Raw genomic sequence first — 20,167 nt, 5'->3', positions numbered from 1 at the left:
TTCTGGTTAAACAGCACTACTGACTAATCGCTGGACAACAGTTTGTATGTCCCCTATTCCAGCAGGTTTTCAGTGTGTTGTGTTTTCTCATTGGAAAAATTACAAAATGAAGTATAGTCAAAAAGCAACAAATTGTGGATGGTGGTGAAACAGCTTTTTTTTTTTTGCTCCTTTAAACCCCAGAAAACAAAAAATAACTTTGGAAAACATCAAGTCTGTTTGTGAAGTTTAATTTGGAGTCACATTTTGATTGAATCACGTGTTAACTGCAAGAAAAATCATATAGTATACTGTTTACAGTTAGTATATAGTGTTCAACTGGGACACACTGGTACTTTGATAAACACATTAATACAACCTCAAACAATTTTTGAAATAGTTACTCTACTTTTTATTACCAACAATTATTTTCACTATTGATTAACCTGTTGATTCATAGCCAATAAATCGATTAGTGGATCAAAAGAAAATTAATCAGTAACTATTAATAACATTTGATTAATTTTAACATTTGATTCATCTTTTGAGTTGCTGACAGTAAATTAAACATCTTTGGTTTTATACTGTTAATCGGACAAAACCAGATATTTACACGTTATCTTGGTCTCTAAGATTATTCAATAATAATAAATAATTTAGTTTTAGCTCTGAATCAAATGATCTAAGATTTTACAGAACAATCAAAAACATCCATCACAATTTCCCACAGCCCAGGGTGACATCTTTAAATGTCGTTTTGTCCGACCAACAGTTTGCAGCCAAAATCATTTAATATAAAATGAAGAATCAGATTCTGAAACTGGAGAAACTAGAAGTTACTTAAAACTTCTGTCAATCTTTACAGAAGCTTCACTTAAAAACGAAGAGTGCAAGAATTGAACTCATGATTTTATTTTATTTCATAAAGCATTGTAAGCAGAAATCATACACATGCCTTATAGATCATCAATATGCCTCACAGAACATGTGAATCAACAGTGAAGCGACAACGGGAACAGAAATAACTTACAGATTGGTCAAAATCAAATAACAAATTAATAACCAGGAAATGAAGAGTATTTTTGGTGACCACATGAGAAAACTTCATCATTGTATAAAAGAAAACAAACTGCATTAAAACAAAAGGATTTTTTACTGCAGTACGACCTCCACTTCATCAGGGAATGAAGGTTCGATTTTCACGGCGTGAGTGAGCGAGTGTTCCCAGAGGGATTTTTTCTGGAGGAACGCTAACCCACACTCCTCACATATGTAGCTCTTTGGCTTCCCGGCGTGAGTCCGCCTGTGTTTCTTCATGTGATACGACAACCTGAAGCCTTTATCGCATATGTCACATTTAAACGGCTTCTCTCCCGTGTGGATGCGCATGTGTGACTTCAAATATCCCGACTGGATGAAGGCTTTGCCGCACACCTCGCACTTGTACGGCCGCTCGCCGGTGTGGTACCTGTTGTGCAGCCGGAGCTCGTTGGCGGTCAGGAAGGTCTTCCCGCACACGGTGCACTGGTGAGGCCTCTCGCCCGTGTGGATGAGCTCGTGCCTCTTCAGCGACGTCTCTTTCATGAACTGCTTCCCGCAGCTGTTGCAGGGATACCGGACGCCCATGTGGATTTGTTCGATGTGGTTCGTCAGCTGCAGCCTTGTGCGATAAGTCATGTCGCAGTCTGTGCACGCCCAGGGTTTCTCCTCAGAGTGGGTTCCCATGTGGACCGTGAGCTCTGAGGCTGAGCGGTAACACTTCCCACACTGCCAGCACAGGAAGGGCTTCTCCCCTGTGTGTTTCCTCAGGTGAACCGTGAGACAGTTGGACGACCTGAACTTCTCTGGACACAGGTTACAAATGTAAGGGAACTCTCCTTTGTGGATTCTCTGGTGGATGGCGAGGTAGGACAGCTGGATGAAGGTCTTGTCACATTGCGCGCAGGGATACGGGCCGGTGAAGTTGTGCTGCTTGTCGTAGTGTTCCCTCAAGCGTCTCAGCAAGGTGAAAGTCTTGTCGCACATCGTGCACTGCATCGGCCTGTGCATCAGTTTGTGCCTCTCGAAGGCGGCCTCGTTCGCCAGTATCTTCCCGCACTCTTTGCAGTAAAGCGGGTTGTGGATCCTCTGGTGCACTTTGAGCATGGTCATGCTTTTGAACTCTTTCCCACAGTTGTCACATTTCATGATTTCCCTAACGTCCACTTTGCACACGTTCTCCTGGTGCTCCTTCAAAGCCGACAGGTATTCAAAGTGTTTGCCGCAGTTTGAACACCACACGGGTATCTTCAGCGGTTGCCCCTGTTGGGTGTCGGCGCTGGTCATTTCGCTTTGGCTGGGCCCCGCCCTCGGCTCCTTTTTCCACAAGAACCGTGTGATTTTCTTGTGACAGATGGCGTAAATCTGGTGTCGCTTCAGCCCGTGCATGTGTTTAAAACGCTTCTTGCAGTGGACGCAATGATACGGCCGATCGTCCGTGTGACACTGTATGTGCCTGTTTAGTGTTTTGACACTGTCGAACGCCCTGGAACACACAGGACACACTTTCAGGGCTTTTTTGTTGACTTTTTGCACAGGTGCAGACGGGGACTCCTCGGTTGTGTCCGCGGGCACCTCCAGATTACTTTCTTTTTTATCAAGGCTACTAGTGTCGTCACAATTGCGAGTGTCTGCTTCAGCCAAAATCTGTTCCACTGTCTTGCTCTGCTCCTCTCTGATCCCCTCGTGGCCGTGAATGATCTGATGCTTCTTCAATGTGTCCTTGTACTTGAAACCCTTCTCGCAAGTGACGCAAATGAAAGGACGCTCTTCCGAGTGAGACCGTAAATGCTTTGCGATGTCTGCGGTGCAAGGTAAGATCCTGCTGCAGATGGGGCAGATTTTACCCTCCGTCGACCCCTCTGAAGGCGGCTGTGGATTTGGTCGCTGTGTCTCTTTCCTCTTTGGCTTTTTCAGCTCTCTGCTCTTACAAATCTCCTTCTGGTGTCTCTTTAAGACATAAGGATTCTTGAATTTCTTCTCACAGAAAGAACATTTATACGGTCGGTCCTCTGAGTGGGACTTCATGTGGCGATCCATGTCGACTCGGCGGGCAAAATACTTCCCACACAGACCGCAGTTTTTGTTTTCTGACATCATGTCAGAGGTGCTGGGATCCCCTGGGTCTTCTTCTTTAGAGTTGCTGCTCAGCTCTTCCTTTTCATGAACGCGCATGTTGTGTCGGTTCATGTCGTAATGGTCCCTGAATCGTTTGTCACAGTTTGCGCACTTGTACCTGAGATCCCGATTTTCAGAATGAATTTCCTGGTGTCGTCTCATGGCCGCAGCCCGAAGGAATGTCTTATTGCACACAGGACACGTCTTATTGTTGGGGTATTTCTTTCTTTGCCTCTTAGCTGTCAACGAGTCATTCTCTTTTAAAGCTTTTCTTTTTAGCTGCAGCCTCTTGCTTTGTTTTAGTGGTTGAAAAGCTGCTGGCTTTAAGGCGTCACCAACGTCCTCGTCTGTCCCTTCTCCGGCTGTCTCCTCCTCGTTCACTTCATTTTCCTCCTGAATGTCAGGCTCAACCAACGGCTGTTCAATCTGTATGTAGTCCAACAGAGTCACAGTCTCACCCTCCACCTGGACAGTCATACACCCCTGCATCTGCTCTGATGGAGGCTGTAGCTGTATTTGATCCGCATCGATCACAACCTTCTCCAGCTGAGGGAGGGACAATGAAGAGAGGATGCAATTCCCAAAAGAAGACGGAATGGTTTGAGTTTCATCTGTGTGGAGAAGAAGAATCCCATTATAAGGTATAAACATCATTTACACATTTCATTTTGTACGCTGACATGCACATTAGTGCCAGAGAGTGAAGACATGAACCTATTTTCAGATACAATGGCATGTGTGAGATTTTCTTCAGCTGTTTTGCTGATTTCCCTCTACAGATCCGTTATAAAGTATAAACTGCAGCGAGCTTGATTTATTATTACTGGAGAAGTAATTTACCTCTGACTAATATAAAAATGAACCTCACTGTCTGCATCTCCACAGTTTTCTTTTTTCTTCTTGGACACCCAACACTGCCCTCCTCTCTTTTATTTAATCAACTTTGAGGATATTCATTTAGTCTGTTTTCTTCATTGTGAATCACAGCGCTCGACGTCTCAGGTCTGTGTTTCAAAGTTATGAAATAAACCCGACTCGACTGATCTCCTGAGCTTTTATTAATCTTGGTTTGGTTTATCAAACTAACTCAAAACATGATGGATTCCTTCAAAGTATTTCAGCTGAATCTCAGGTTTTGAGAAACCAGGAAAAGGTTTTCATCTGCTCATTATCTTGATACTGAAGTGCATGTAAACAAACTCATTTACCAGTAATTTAAGGGATAAAATCAGATGTATTTTTGCATATTTGACCCACAGACAAAGACAATACAGGCAGCGCAGATGAGACTCACCAGATAAATCGAAATGTCCAAGTGTTGTGTGATACAGGAGCACAGCTTTCAGATGCTGCAGGTCAGGAACCGAGTGCACACACTCCTCCAGGGCAGATGGGACAGCGCAGAGCATGGACGCCGTCTACAGAAGAGACAGAGGATTACAGTAACAAACCTTAGAGAATATGTTGTGCTGCTTTATTGATGTGCTGAAGAATAATCCAGTGTCCTACTTTCAACTTCAATCATGACAGAGAATTAACATAAACCGAATGTTTACTCTGCCTACAACCAGGTTCCCCTCATTATTTTTTTATGGTGGGTGACAAACTAACCGGTTACTCAAGGGTTAGTGTCCCACATAGGTTCCAGTACCTGCTGGATGTCTGGTACTGGGAGAAGCTTCTCCAGTCTGGACAGGAAATCAAGCATTAGCACCTGCAGAGCGCTGTCGTATTCAGGCCCAAAATCTGTCGGGAAGACATCCTGGAGGGAGGGAGGGAGGGAGAGAGAGAGAGAGAGAGATATAAAATCACTGTTGAAGAAAAATTAACAGCAACTGTACATATCACATGTTTGTGGGACACTTAAACATTAAAAAAATCACAAACCTGGAAAAACTTCTCCTTCTCTTCAGAGTCTTTCAACAACAATTCAATCTGATCCACAAAGTTCGACTCTGGAAACACAACCTCTGCAAAACATGGCTGGAAAAAAAACCCAAAAACAAAACAGTTGTAGTTTAAGAAGAAAGAAAAATAATTGGATGTAAAATATGACACATGCTTCAGACCTGCAACTAACCTGCGCTGCCCAAGTGGATACGAGGGTTTTGATCTGTTCCAGGTGCAGCTCGATGGTTTCTCTGTCAGTTATCTGCTCGGCTTGACACAACTCAAGAACCACCTGCAACATATGATTTCACCTCAAGGTGAATACAGCATATTATAGGATTCAGAGCGGGAACATTCAGATGAGACATACAGGTGCTTTGAATTTTGATGTGGTGTTGGTATTATTATAGCCATTACAAAAAAGTGTATCAAGGTGACTGCTAGAATGCATAACAATAGGTTTGTACACTTTGTTTTGACAGCTTAACATCTGCAGGGGAGAAACCAAACTGCTGCCGTTGTCATTTTCCGCCCTTCCCCTGAGTTTCCTTTTGAATCATTAAAACTTTCTGCTAAACACTCAAACAGTCTTACCCGTGCTCTGAGGCCCAGAAGGAGCTGAGCTTTCTGATCTGCATTCAGTAGTTCAGGTACAATTTCTGTCACAGTGCTGATGAACTCCTCCACCATCCCATAGTCGTGCACATTTCCTCTCTGCACCACCTGCCACATGGCTGCAGACGCCAGGCGCAGCGGGGGTATGAAGAGACGCAGAGACGGCAGCAGAAGGGGATGATCTGGAAAATATATCACAATGTGCATGTGATTAAACAGAAATATGCTCAGAGTCCATGGATATGCTGATGTTTTATGAGCACTGGGCTTTTATTAAAGGACAAATAGCAGCAAATCCTTTGTTTACTTTCTACGTCTATGTGTCTGACTGCATCAACATTCTGTATCTCTCCTGAAGTCTAAGTCTGTAACAGGAAGTGTTTAATATTAAACTTTATTCTTCATATACACTTTATGTTACTTTCTGTACAGATATGTTTTATTCTAATAATTATGATTTACTTTCAGTTTTAAGTTTAGCTGTTTCCGTGAGCCTATGTTTAGTCTAATGAATGTATCAATTAATCAATTGCAACAAAAAAAAAAATCTTGTTTCTCATATATGACAATGAACTAACTTTAGGTTTGGAAATGATAACAGGCATCTTTCAATATTTCCTGACATTTTACAGGCACAATGAGTTATCAATTATAAATCGAGAAAAAAAAAAATCAGCTGATCAAACAATAATGAAATAATCCTTAATGCAGCCTTAGTGTAATGTTTCTGGAGGTGAACTGGCATTTAATACCAGCTTTTGTCAATCCAGGTTTATATCAGCCTGAAAAAACAAACACTAGTCACAACAAAGGTGACAGCAATTTCTGGAAGCTTCTCTTTGCACCACAATTATGCAAATTAACTCTAAAAATAGGACACATCACTTATTTTACAGCACATCCATTACCAGATTATTCTTCTTGGTGACCCTGGGTCAGAAACAAGATGTGGGAAACCCTGTAGCCTTCATATACTAATCAAATACCACAGATTACATAGAGAGCTTTATCCTTCTTTGTGTACAACCCCAAAAAGCCCAACCACCATCCTGCTCAGCTCAAATGTATGTTAATTAGTATGCAGTTATTTGATTAGTCATATTTATTTGGGAATATGTCCAAGTTGATCCCAATATTACCTGAAATAATGTCAGTACGAAACCTAGATTTTGTCACATGGCTCCAAAACCTGGTCTGCTGGTTTAACATTCCCAAACAAAAGTATAATTAGCGATACCACCACAATAACTAACCAACAGTGAACCTCTGGTTTTTGAGGCTCCTGGTGGGCCATCCACTACACAGCCTGGTTGCCTTCAGGGACTGGCACGTGTGTCGTAATAACGACTCACAGCACATTAGCGCTCCAACTTAGTGGTAAACATGGCTGCAACGGAGGTGACTTTCCATGCTATCCAAGTAGTGTGAAAATGGTAAAGGTGGTGCATTTCTTTTGAAATGACATCGCTATTTGTTTTGATATTTTGCTTAAGTAAACGTGTGGCTGTATGTCTATTTTAAAGCCTGTCCGACTTTCAGGCGCTAGCTGTTTTGTATTTTTGTTTTTAGCCATTAGCTAGTTGAAGCCCGCGAATGCAGCACCTGTCAGCCGTTACAGCGCTCATTTTCAGCTGCTATCTGATCTACGTGGACAGTGAACTGCCACTGACTGTCAAGTTAAAGCGTTTATGTTATGATAAATAATATCAGGACTGACTGTTTGCTAACTAGCTTAGCTGCCGTTAAGCTCCTTCCCTTGACTACAGCACACATCAGCTCTTTGGCGCTGTAACGCAGCACAAAGCCACCGCCATCTCAGAGCGGGGTACGCCATGTTCAAAATCGGGCGCACACAATCCAAAAGAAAACGTGATATCTCACTGTGGGTGACACTTGTCTGAATTATCTTCAGCTTACCGTTTTCGGCGCGTTGAGGACTCTCCATTTTAACTCGTAAAGTGTTCAGTTAGCGAAGCAAATCAACTCGGGGTTGTTGTGAGTCGACGTCCGCCCGACCCTGCGGTGCAAGTTGGCGGCGGGGAGGAAGGGCGGCTCGATATTCTGATAGGTGTGCGCAGGCGTAGTCACTAATTTACGTCTCATTCAGTTGCCGCGGGCTTTTACGGGTACATGTCTCCCCACACGACCTGCCGAGCCATCTGTTTAGTTAATTTCAATCAAGAAAACTACTGTGCGTGACAATTACACCAACTTTGGGCCTGGCAGCAAAGGAAAGCTGTTTCTCTTCTTCGTCTGTGAAATGTCAAGCATACATAAAGTAGTTTTGGTTTGTACTCCCCCTAGTGGCCATATGAGGAAATGAGCCCAAACATTTAATGCGAAGAGGCGTCTTCAGTAGAAAATACAACACATTCTTTCTGTTTGGTATAAATATAAAAATATAATTATTAAATTTAGTCAAATATCTACTGTTTGTAATCATGTTTCATGTTTTATTCAATGTGGCACTAACATTTTTAAGGAAACTTTATATCAGCTTTCAGAAACACATACAAATGTGCCAGGAAACATACTTCAAGCACATCACATAAAGTAAAACCACCTCAGAGACATTTCATGTAAATTATTTCTTTTGTATAAAAATGTAAATATGACACTTATTTTGTAAGATTTTATTCCAAGACAAACATCTCCAGTTGCCAATACAGCAAATTCTTCCTATTTGTTAGAAAGAAAGGTTAAATAAGTCATTTAACTCTTTAAGCATCTTGATAAATTATTGTTTTAGTGATTGCATGCTGTCTGTTGAGTGTTTAAACTCAGAATAAATGTGTAAGCAGAAGAAAAAGGGGACCAAAGTGGAGAGGAAAGAATCTAAAACCACGAACCATCAGGAAAGGCCAGACTAACTTTACTTCAGCAACAAAATATGTGATATTAAATAGAGACATATTCATTTATTGTGGTGTAAAGAAAACCAGAAGACAATTCGAAATGGCCTCGTTGTAAACCTAATTTATCTACTCACATATATAAATAAATAAGTGTAATTTAACTTGCATGACTACAGTGGTATCATTCTTTCCTTCAGTATCTTCTGTGCAGTGTGTATCTTTGTGGAGAGAGAGAGAGAGAGAGAGAGAGAGAGAGAAGGACCCTCCCCCCCCCAAAAAAAAATAATTTGAATCACAGCCAAACTCTCCTCCAGACTTTTTTATGACCTTGTATTTCTTCATCAGCCTGACAGCAGACAGTCCGCTGGCTTTGTGAGGGAGCTGTCATGACTTTCAGTATCTCCAGTCATTTGCTGGGTTGAAGTGAAGGGACTGATAAAACACCCTGGTGCTGGGCTGCAGCCAGATTTGTTCACATTTTTATTCAGGGGATGCTGCAGTGTCCTTGTAAAAGAACAAAGCTATTCCAAACTCACGGCTTTCATCTGTGATTTCTCTGTTACTGTATATACTATTATATTATAGTAAGTTTTACAATGTTTAAATGTCTTTTATTCTTTAAACTGTAGATCAAGTCAAATATAGGGACTCCTACAAGAAGCATTTGCCATTATTTGATAAAAAATTGTTTGCATGAGTGTTTATTTATGAGCTTTTCTTACAAATAAACAGTGCAAGATTAAATGTTCCTCGTCCATCAGCTGCCACACACCTTTTATGTGAGCTATTGCTCCATATTCCCCTCCCTCCTCCTCATGATGGCTTTTAAATTAAAACTGAATGTCTGTCATTCTGAGTTTGGTCATCTATTTCTTAAAGTATGAGTCTGGTGATATTTGATATTGTTATTTATTTTCTTTCTTATTTTTATCTTGCTGTCAACATAAACCAACTGTTATTTGATCTGTGTATCTAAAGCCACCGTGTATCTTAATGTTCTGTGTTATAGAGCTCCAGTGTTGTCCTGTACTATTAACAACACGTTTGCACTGGGCGAAATGTTCCTTCATTATCACTTTAGTTTATACACTGAAGCTGCTGCTGGAAATACTCACTAGAGCACTAAATGTGTGTTAATCCACAGCTGAAAATAGTACCCAACAAATGCACTGTTTACTCTTTTTTTATGAAACTGTGTTAGAAACTACTGTGCTCAGCTGTTTTAGGAATTTACTAATCCTTTTTAAAAACTTAAACTTCTTATTTGTGACCTGTTTTTTAAGGATTAAATGGGCTTGTTGCTGTGCGCCTCAGTCAGTGGAGTAATACAGTTTGTTTTGGTCTTTTCATGGAAGTTGCAGTAACTGTACTGACAGTAATGCAAGTTGAAGAGTCCACAGCTGTTCTAGTTGCTCTGTGAGCTTGTAAATGCTCATTGTAAAGAAATGAATAAAACATTGATGAAAGCTGAAGTCCAAAAGTTCTTGCTTGATTTTTGATTTGGTCACACAAAAATAATTAGCAACTAGAATCACCTCCTCGTGGTCGTATCCCTCCGCCACTCGGACTAGTTTCAGGTTACATCCCTGTTTATCCAGAGTCGTATAAAATATTAAAACAGTTGTGTGAAATTTGTCATAATTGCTGTTTGAAGTCTTGAGAAATGGCTAAAAAGTGTTTTCTGGGATCACCTTGACCTTTGACCTTTGACCACCAAAATCTAAGCAATTCATCCTTGAGTTAAATGAACATTCGTGCAAAATCTGAAGGGACTCCCTTGAGGAGTTTTGGAGATATTGCGTTCACAAGCTCAAAACCACATTTTGTGAGGACACACTGACCTTTGACCTTTGACCCTCAAAATCAAATCAGTTCATCCTTGAGTCCGGTGGAAAATTTTTACTAAATTTGTAGAAGTTCAGTCAAGGTGTTGCTGAGATACCGTGCTCACGGGAACGGGAAGGACAACCCGAAAACCATATGCAGCAGTAAACACCAACTAAAAACATCAGTATCTGCAGGAGATGAAAGGTCACGGGATGAAAGGTCACGGGATTCATCCTCCGGGGAACATGAACGCACCAAAATCTGTGTCGTCTCGTTGAGATATTTGACTGGAAAAGAAAGAAAGTTTTTACCAGCTGGAGATCACAAAAGATTAGAGGTTTCCTCCCCCCAACGTACCGTGAATATCAGCATCAGTTCATGTCAAATTCATCCGACAGTTTAAATACTGCACAAACAAAATACGGTTTAAACTGTGGTCGTTTATTAGCTGTCCACAAAAGCATGTCATGGAACGACAGAAACTGTAGCACGAGTGTAACATTCCTCTTTGTTGTTATACTCCACCACATCCCTGCTTCTCACACCATGTATAATTTATATTTCATATATATATATATATTTTGTACAATATACATGTTCTCATCAAAGGAAAAAAAAAAAGAAAAAGAAAAAGAATTTGCAAAAAGTTCATCCCCCACGTGGATTTGAAATCTAGTGAACAGCCCATGCATGTTTCCACTGCTTCTAGGAGAAATCGTTGTTTATTACCAGGAACAAATACGCAGGCAAATAAATGCTCAGACAACTAAAGGGGGAGAGTCCTGTTCAACAGAGCTGGTGTACAGAGCACATTCTCAACAACATTAAACAAGAAGAGCCATGCGAACCGACATTTACTCTACGGCTTTGACCCAGTTTCGAATCAAAAGCGCCAGTACAGGTGGGGCGGGGCGGGGTGGGGTGGTGGTGGTGGTGGGGGCAAGCTAAAGTTCGTCTATTGCTAATGACATAACATTCAGACTGATAGAAACAGAGACAAGCTTCAAGTCTCTCATCTGGTAATGTTAAAGCCATATTCAGCTGCTGTTGGTCACAACGAGACTCAAACCTAAGCTTACAGTTCAAATACTAATGCTTCTGATTGTGTGAGGCTACAGTAACACTAGCACAAAAAGTGCTTGACATCATTATGAACCTTTTTACCTCTGCGGAGACAAAACGGTTTGCATCTTTAAGTTACATTTCACATTTAAATAGTAAGTTTCAGATGTGTGGGCGTGTGTAATGATTCAGTTTATGCAGTAAAAGTGAATGTTTCTCAACCAGAGTTTAGTCTAAGTAACAGCTTCAGTGAAAAGCTATCAGGGTAAAATCAACAGACTGGCAGTCTATACGGTAGAAATAGTCTTTTAAAATGAGTGAAATACATTTAAAATAAAACACACGGTGGGATGTCACAAGAATACAAAGAAAAAGAATATATTCAGGCTTTTTTCAGTCACTCGTTTGTCCGTTATGTGTCTTTCAATTCACATTTATATTATAGCTCCGTATCCTGTGGCATATTATTCATTGTACTCGTCAAAATAATACAGTCCGATGGAAATATTGCTTGATTTCAAAACTTTAAAGCATCTTTTTATATAATCATTTTCACTTTTGTAAAACAAAATAGCTGTGGAATGTAAAATAAAATATATAGTGCTATGTATGTAGGTAAGAAAATAAAGTCGTAGGATAATATCTATATTTCACTTTCTGTAACTATTTACAGAACTTAAAACCAGCTCGTATATTCCTATATGTTTCTCTTCTCTCTTAGACTGTATTTTTTTTTGGCCCAAAACAAATATTTAAGTAATTTTGAGTGTGCTACAATATCTGAAGTCATAAGCTTTGTCTGTTCTCTGAAGGTACAGTCAGATTCATGTAGAAACAACCACCACAAACTATGAGGACACTTTCGAGACGTTTGCATTGTAAGCTGTTAGAAACAGAGGGAAGCATCTTCTTTTGGTTTTGTTGCTGGACTGGAGACGTTGCACATTTTGTAAATATCCGACTTTTGTTGCATTGTTACATTCATAAAATAGACCGTATGGTTTCTTCCTAAATCAAGAAGTGTTGTGTCTGAGCGAGAAGGTCATGGTCGGGTCAAACGGGGATTCTTCAGATTTTATTAAACGATTTAGATCGAGCGACTTTAAACTCCAGAGGGAGTCCGCTTTAGCATTTGGTCCTTTTCCGGAACCGGAAACCAAGGCGTTATCTAAATGCACAGCAGGCGGGCAGGTGCGGAGGAAAAAATGTCATTAACACGAAACAAAAAGTCAAATGTGTGAATACTTTCAGCACCGGGTTCATTACAGACGCAACATCTCAGGCGTCAAACGGACAATACGAACACAACACGTCTCTACACTAAAGCCACAGGCTGGAACAACCAATCAAATTCTCAAAACACCTGAGCCAATACATCATCAATAACTGATGTAAACACCACAATGTCAAAATTAATAGAATACAAATGAAACATGGACTTTTTTATTGTCTGATCTGCCTCTCTACTCACTTTTTTTTAAACATATAAAATCTGTTTATTTTGCATCTTTTATTTTGAAAAAAAAGAAAAGATTTTCATTTTTTCCTCTACGGGTCTTTGGCTCAGGTGTTTGGGATTTTGTTCCGCCTTTGTTTTGGCTTTATTTAAATTCTTTAAAGCTTCAGATTGTGTTTCTCAGTTTCTTCCAAACTGTAATCTTTAAGTTCAACCCCCTGTTCAACACAAAACATCATTTCTGAAATACTCCTTAGTTAACTTCTCCCTCTTTTCCTTCAATCAAAAACAGTTGTGACTCTTCTGCACCGACGATTCAACCAGCTGTTTCATCCACTACTCCTGTGCAGATGTTGGGAGTTGGGCAACATCAAGATAAACAGCTGGTGGAGCTAATTCCTCCAAAAACAATGTGGATAACATGATGAAATGTTTTCATGATCTCCAATGAACTTTTAGCTTTAATCGATTTTTATCCACCAACTTTTCCAATTTTTTCTTTTTGCCCAGTTTTCGACTTTATGTATTTATTTAGTTTTAAAACAGGCAGATTTTTTGGGTCACGTTTGTCTGTTAACGTTGCGTCTCTAATAAATCCAGTGCTGCTTGTTACTGATAAATTCAGATGAGGTGAAATTTAAAAACAAAAGGTGACAGAGATCTACCCTGATCATTTGGAATGTATCAGAAACAGCGAAACGATGTGAAGGAACGTCCTTCGATTGGACTTCAACTGGAACAATCAACATCCTACTCAGCCCTACCCATCTACACAGACAGCACACCTACGGCGAGAGGGAGGGGTCGTACGAAACAGATTAAACATGCAACTTTGCATAAACAGAGACATACAGCAGGAACGAACTGTTCAGGGAGCACATTCAATGAGACTGTTGTCTTCAGCCAAGCGAGTGTAGGAGAATACTGTACATCAGTTTACAAAAGAAAAATAAAAAGAACGACCAGCACGATGACTTTCAGGACGTATTTACACTTTGCTTTAAATATCTTTAAGAGAAATTCCCTGTCAAAATCCATCTCCAGACCCGGCTCAGTCCAGTCTGTTTTGCAGTAGATACAAAGTTAATAAGCAGCGTTTTCCCTCACTTCCCCTTTTTTTTGGCGAAATTGGTTCGTGAAGTAAGCTCTGCATAAAAAGCAATATCAGGGCAGCTCAGTGGAGGAGGTGTCATGCAAAAGAAAAATAAAATAAAAAATAAAAAAAATAAAAAGAAATAAACCCGACAGTGCTCGTGGAGTTACCACAAGTTAATTTCCCAGTTGGACATCCGTGTTTCAAGCGTACGTCAGCATAGATTTCACTGAGTGGGCCGCCTCGAGTCTGAATCAGCGCTGCGGTGTCGGCCACGGTGGAAGTTCCTGTGATCAGTTTGGCCTCTGCACACAGTAGATATATAACACAGTGAAACGAATCCAACATAGAAGTGACAGAATGAAATGGAAAGAAGTTCAAACAAGTCCGCCTAAAATCTGTCTGCTGGCATTGCTACGAGTCACTTTTATTGGTTGTATAGTAGGATTATATTTATGTTTTGGCATGTGTGAAACTTTCTACTGCGATGGCATCCACTTCCATACAGTGATGTTATTTGTAAACTGAAGTCTCATATCAGAGATGATGAGAAAGCTGCTTTTATTGAGTTAAAATTCTACTCTACCTTTTAAGCAAAAAAGGTGTACAGTATGTATTTCATGCATGTATTCTATATGAAATACGATAGAAAGTTTTATAATCATGGTTAGGTCTAAGTGATACTGCTGGGTCAGGTCACTTTATTGTTTGTGTGACAGTTTTTTTTTTTTTTAACTGTATGGGGTGTGATGTGATCAGTGGGAGCCATCAGGACGACGAGTTCAAGCCTCCGACGAAGCGGGAAAAGTTTCTCCGCTTTCGTCTCGTACGCCAACATGAACCCCTCCGTTGGCTGCAACGGGCAGAATTAAAGGGAATCCCTGACATAAAAACTCCTCTTCAGCAGTGGGGCTGGGACCAGGTGGGAGGGAGGTGGGGGGGGGGCTGTAATGGCGGGACACTGGTGATGGTGTTACATGGATGCTGCGGCTGGATCGGAGCGCTCCGGAGGAGGACGGCGTCACACCACGGAGCCCTTGGAGGTGGAGAGGTGGATGGAGTGGATGCGCGTGGCCAGAGTCTTCTCCAGGTCGAGCAGGATGTCGGAGCAGATGCCGGGGCTGGACGCGGGGCTCTCGGCGGGGGGAGGTTCGTACAGAAGCTGCTTGAAGCTGTCGAGTTCGATCAGCAGCACCATGTTCTTCAGGAAATAGCCCTCGATGAAAGCCGTGAGCTCCGTGGCGCCAAGGAACTGCAAGAAAAAAACGAAGATGGCGAAGAGAGCGGTTAACTGCTTTGGAAGCTGCATTAAAACAACTACGTGTAAATGTGTTTGAGACAATCTTAATGAAAGGTGCAGCGTTGTTGTTTCTTTCAGCTCATTGATGCTGCAGCTCGAAGGCGCCAAAGTCAGACATTTTCAAATTCTTCATGCTGCGGCTTTAATGAAAACATTAAAATCGGATCATTTTCATGACAGAAAGTCCAGAAAAAGTGCAATAATTTGGGGGGGCAGGAGCACAGCATAAATAATAAAGTCGTTCCCTCTCTGGTCCCCAAAACCAAAGTCTGAAAACTAAATTGCATTTAAAGTGAAATCATGACAGTGAACTGAAGGTCACTCGAGGTCAAAACGACAAACAAAAGAATCTTTCTCCTCAAAAAGTGCCAATTAATCCCGAGGTGAAACTACGAACAACAGACAAACAAAAAGACGCCGCAGATTCAAGAAGAACAGTGAGAAAATGGTGAAAAAGAAAATGGACAACTACTCCATTTAAAGAATTCACAGAAATACTCACAGCAACAAGGCCAGCAGGTTCAACTGTCACACGTCAGATACAAACAGTGACTAAGAGAGAAAAAGGTTTGGAGGCCGAAGCTTTCAGAAAGCTGTTCCTGCACTCCTGGGAACATAGGACACTTTAAAACCAATCAGTTTTTACAGAGCGTTCCCTGAACGCATCACTGTGAGAGCAATGGGAGCGAACCTGAACTCAAACACTGAAGTTATTGCCTGTTAAAACCAAAACAATGAGACTGAAGATGCTAAACATCTGCAGAGGCGAGCGGAGCCGGGTGATAACGGGAAAATGAAAAGCGACACCTTTCACATTACACTGTCTTTAGATCGTCGTCACATAAAACTATTGATTAGTGCGGCTTTTAAAAACAGCTGTAACAGGCAGTGTGAGTGTTTCATCAATATTTAATATCACATTTTTATGAATCCACAGGGGCCTGTTAGTGAGAGTGTGTGAGAGTTTATTACAGGAACATATTTGCTCTGTTTTACGACAACTTGACAAATAATTTAATCTGTTCCCAGAAGGAAGTGCTCACCTTGGCGTGTTTGTAGAGGTCCACGCAGGTTTCGGTGGTGATGTTCTTGGAGCAGATGATCTCACAGTGTCTCTGAAGGGCCTCTAGTTGGAAGAATTTGGCTGCAGACAGGAGCTGCGGGGGAACAGTACAGCCGCACAGAATGAGGCACAGGACTCGGGATTAGAAACGCTAATACCAGCGCTGTCGCTCAGCAGGCGTCGGTTAAGTCTGTCTTACCTCCATAACTTCAGTGTTGCGTATGTGCAACGACTCGGTGCCTCCACAGTACAGATACTGCATGACCAGCTGAAACACAACACAACAGGCTTCAGTCTGTATCATAATCTACATTTCTTTTAGTTTTGTAATGTTACTAATCTTTACTGTTTTGGTTGTGGGAGTTTTTCTGAATCCAAATTTAATTAATATAAAGGAAATTAACTTGAAATGACTCATTTAGATTTAATACATTTCAGGTTTGGCTCAGGAACATTTACTTAAAGTAATAAAAACATCCCGAACTCGTCACTAGTATCGACAAATAAAAGGTTAAGATATTGATGTTTAGATACTGATTCCAGAGCTCATCAATACTCACTCACAGAAAGTTAATTATTCTGTTATTAATCATTAGGTGAGTCACCTTGGATCCTATTTAACGATTTCCTGACACACCGCAGTTTAAACTACTGATTGGAAAATAACCAACAGATCAATTGATGATAAAAACCAATAATCAGTAGATGGCAGTAGATAAATCCAACCAGGCTGATGTAGCTGACACCTGTAGCTCATCACAGATACAGTAAATCAGTATCTGCACCTACATTCAACGTTTTTGTTATCGTCAAACAAATCCCATGAAAATACTTTCTGACTTCCATATCCTGTCTATTTATTTATCTATTTATTTTAGCAAACGTTACTCAGACTGGAGGAAATGCATTTGTTGGGAACTATTTTCAGCTCCAGATTAAAACCAATGTGACGCTCTTTTCATGGGGAGAAATAACAGAACGGAAACTATCAGACTGAGTGTGTGAGGTCATTTAGAAACAGAGCTGTCATCACATACTTTATTTAAATAAAATAATCCTGCACACAGTAAAACATCCTGGTCACAACTCTTTCAGGAATATATATTTGTAATGTGTTGATTGTCGATTTGAGGACTTTTATTAGCAGGTAATAGAATAAAGTTCTTACGTGGAATATATTGTACTTGACATGGCTGATTTCAATACAGGTGTTTTCTGCTGCTGGTCGGTTTTGTAGCAGCGACTTGAACCTGGATGACAGAGGAGAACTCAGGGGGACATCACAGCTGTTTTGTACGTGGAAAAAAATAAAGATAAAAGACACAAAAAAAAAAAAAAAATGCAGCAATAAACATAAGGGCGAAATGTTCCGGTTACCTGGGTGACGCTGTAAACAGCAAAACTTTATGTGCATAAAATGGTTTCCCCTCCACCAGGAAAGTAACGTCCGACATCTCCTTGTTGTTCAGGAAGTGAGGGTCTGAAAAAAAAGGAAAGATGATGACAATGAAAACTCAATAAAAACATTGTAATGATGCATCATTATTCACGTCTCCTACAGCGTGGATGCAGAACAGCAAACAGCAGAAGATTAAGCTAATGTGGTCATTAATTACTCTCGGGGCGATTCATCACTTAGCGATCAGCGCCACGTTATCGAAATACAACTATTTCCATTTGAGAGGAATTGTAAAAACGCAGCCAATTTGGATTTGATATCCGCTGCTTTTTAGATGCGTCTCAAAGAGCATCCTTGAGTACTGTGATGAATTAATTAGCTGTCAAAGATTTTTCAAGCTTTAATCGTCTTCACACACAAAATAACAAACCGTTTGTCATTGTATTTTCACCCTGTTGATAAACAGACACTAGGTGGTGCTGCAGCACAGTCACTGAGGCTTTCACAGCTTCCTCTTGCTCTAATTAAAAACAACATCTGAAAAATAAAAAGAAAAAAAATGGAAATGTGGAAATGTCTGTGACCTTCCCGACTTCAAAGGAGCTTTTAATACCAGATTAAACTGATAAATCACATCATCAGTGACGTGGGAACAAAAAATATCTGCTTGGAAAACAAACCGAGACCATGAAGGTTCAAAATTTTAAAGAACTCTGGAGGATAAACTGTTTGTTGCAGATCGTTTTCCTTCTCTGTGCTTCGGAGTCACACAGACGCCTCGGCTTCATGTGTAAAATAATTAAACAAATAATTATAAAACAAACTTTTTTTCACTTCTTCTTTAGGTATTTTATTCTTCTCTGCAGACCGTGTTAAAACCTCATGTAGATAAGTGGTAAAACCTAGAACTGTGACAAACATGACAGAAAACTGGAGTTACTACAAAGTATTAATGTGTTGTATTACAGTGGCCATGCATCAGGAAATACATTCATTCTGTTATTGTTAAAAATGTTATGAAGCAGATTTGGGAGGGTCAGTCACAGGTGATTATCATGCAGCAGATGAAGATCAGTTGTAATTAAACATGTTTTTTTAGCTGCTGTCAGCAGAAATCTGAACGTCTTCACTTCATCAACAATTCTCATTAAATGAAAATCACGAAGCATCGAGCTGATAAAACAGTTTTTGAGCTGCTGAAGAAGATAAGGGTTAATCTTGGGTCGGGGGTGTTTCAATTCTGAAAAACTGAACAAAGAATTTAATTACACTGTGATATTTCCCAAATGTTGAGAATAAATTGTTGTATTAGTCAATAAAGTGGAGTGATATTAATGTAATTAACATTTGCCTTTTTGTGATTTTAAAGGGCCGAACGAGAGAGTTTATAAAAGCTGCTGAAGAAAGACCAGGAACATGTTTCCTCGTATTAAATCAGCTTGATTGACATGTGATCTCCGACCTCGCCAAAGTGGGAGACAAACCCCCCCCCCCAGAAAAACAAGAATCCCCTGGTTTCCCACTGTGATTCAGACCCTGCCGTCACTCCCTCGTCACTCGGCTTCCTTTAGCGCAGGAAGCACAGGAGAGCGTTGAGGAGCAGCCACTATTTTTAACCGGCTCTCTTACCTAAGCGCGAGGTCTGTTTCTTCTTGATCTCTGTCAGCTTAGGGATGGGGAAGGGCCCGTAGCACTGGGTGAAGATAACCGACAGCTGCTGGCTTATCACCTCATTCTGCAAACACACACCAGCACGAGTGAGGGCACAAACTTCACACAGATTACGGTTCCGCGGCCTCTGAGTTATTCAGGACCAAATTTCATGCAAATGTATGATAATATGGTTTAGAATGCAACTAAATATATGCAAATGTGAGTATTAATGTCACCGTTGCACATGAGCACAGGACAGTTTGTATTCCCAGCAAACCCAGCCTCACTCTGTCTGATGTTTCCCTAACAAGCACTTTGTTTACATGCAGGTGAGAGAAAGCCCCGGTGACCTTGCTGGTGCGGAGGATCTGGAACATGAGCGGCAGGCCGTGCGTGATCAGCTCCTCGGTGTACTCCTCCTCCTGGATGCAGCTGAAGTCTTTGAGCAGGCCCTGGATCAGCGGCCGGCGGTGCTGGATGAAGCAGGTGCGCAGGGACTCGAGCCAGGTGTGCAGCGTCCAGGGCACGCCTGGGAACACCACCACACGGAGAAGTAAATACACACTTACGGCAGAAAGGGAAAGTCTGCACGTCTGAGCGGTTTCAAGGGGCGAGAGAACCGACCATGTTTCCATCACTTTATGGCGTTAGTGCGAGTTTTGAAGGGCAACTGCACGGTGAGTGTTGGATTAGTGGAAAGTCGGAGGCTCCGGTGGGAATAAAAAAAAAAAAAAAAGCAGCAATATAATCAAAGGATGTCCTGTTAGAAAAAAATGACTGTAATGTTCAGCAACAATATGATGAGCAGTGAATGATGTG

General features: G+C 41.0%; 2 protein-coding genes across 5 annotated transcripts in view; both read right to left on the bottom strand.

Annotated features, from left to right (window-relative positions):
- Positions 1 to 214: 214 nt before the first annotated feature.
- LOC130163698 (zinc finger protein 14-like) lies at positions 215 to 9,954 on the bottom strand. Of its 2 annotated transcripts, XM_056368043.1 has the most exons (7): positions 7,558 to 9,954; positions 5,620 to 5,822; positions 5,216 to 5,317; positions 5,023 to 5,118; positions 4,787 to 4,897; positions 4,430 to 4,553; positions 215 to 3,746 (listed from the first exon to the last, which is right to left on the bottom strand). In XM_056368043.1, the coding sequence occupies exons 1-7, from the start codon at positions 7,583 to 7,585 to the stop codon at positions 1,132 to 1,134; spliced, it is 3,279 nt and encodes a 1,092-aa protein (XP_056224018.1). In that variant the 5' UTR covers positions 7,586 to 9,954; the 3' UTR covers positions 215 to 1,131. The 2 variants fall into 2 exon arrangements, with proteins under 2 accessions (XP_056224018.1, XP_056224019.1); XM_056368044.1 differs by lacking the exons at positions 5,023 to 5,118; positions 5,216 to 5,317; positions 5,620 to 5,822; positions 7,558 to 9,954 and having other exon boundaries at positions 876 to 3,746; positions 4,747 to 4,872.
- Positions 9,955 to 10,742: 788 nt separating this feature from the next.
- The window catches only part of LOC130163754 (ankyrin repeat and BTB/POZ domain-containing protein 3-A), a 166,538-nt gene continuing 157,113 nt past the window's right edge, over positions 10,743 to 20,167 (bottom strand). For 2 of the 3 annotated variants that reach the window (XM_056368112.1, XM_056368114.1), the window contains 7 exons: positions 19,699 to 19,877; positions 19,325 to 19,430; positions 17,674 to 17,776; positions 17,465 to 17,582; positions 16,496 to 16,564; positions 16,277 to 16,390; positions 10,743 to 15,185 (listed from right to left, as the gene is read on the bottom strand). In XM_056368112.1, the coding sequence (XP_056224087.1) occupies positions 14,955 to 15,185; positions 16,277 to 16,390; positions 16,496 to 16,564; positions 17,465 to 17,582; positions 17,674 to 17,776; positions 19,325 to 19,430; positions 19,699 to 19,877 (920 nt within the window). In that variant the 3' untranslated portion in view covers positions 10,743 to 14,954. The remainder of the gene's footprint in view (positions 15,186 to 16,276; positions 16,391 to 16,495; positions 16,565 to 17,464; positions 17,583 to 17,673; positions 17,777 to 19,324; positions 19,431 to 19,698; positions 19,878 to 20,167) is intronic. The other variant, XM_056368113.1, reaches the window with a different exon arrangement.

The sequence above is a fragment of the Seriola aureovittata genome, chromosome 22 (assembly GCF_021018895.1).
Source record: "Seriola aureovittata isolate HTS-2021-v1 ecotype China chromosome 22, ASM2101889v1, whole genome shotgun sequence".
Lineage (NCBI taxonomy): Eukaryota > Metazoa > Chordata > Actinopteri > Carangiformes > Carangidae > Seriola > Seriola aureovittata.
This window is presented reverse-complemented; position numbering and strand designations above follow the sequence as displayed.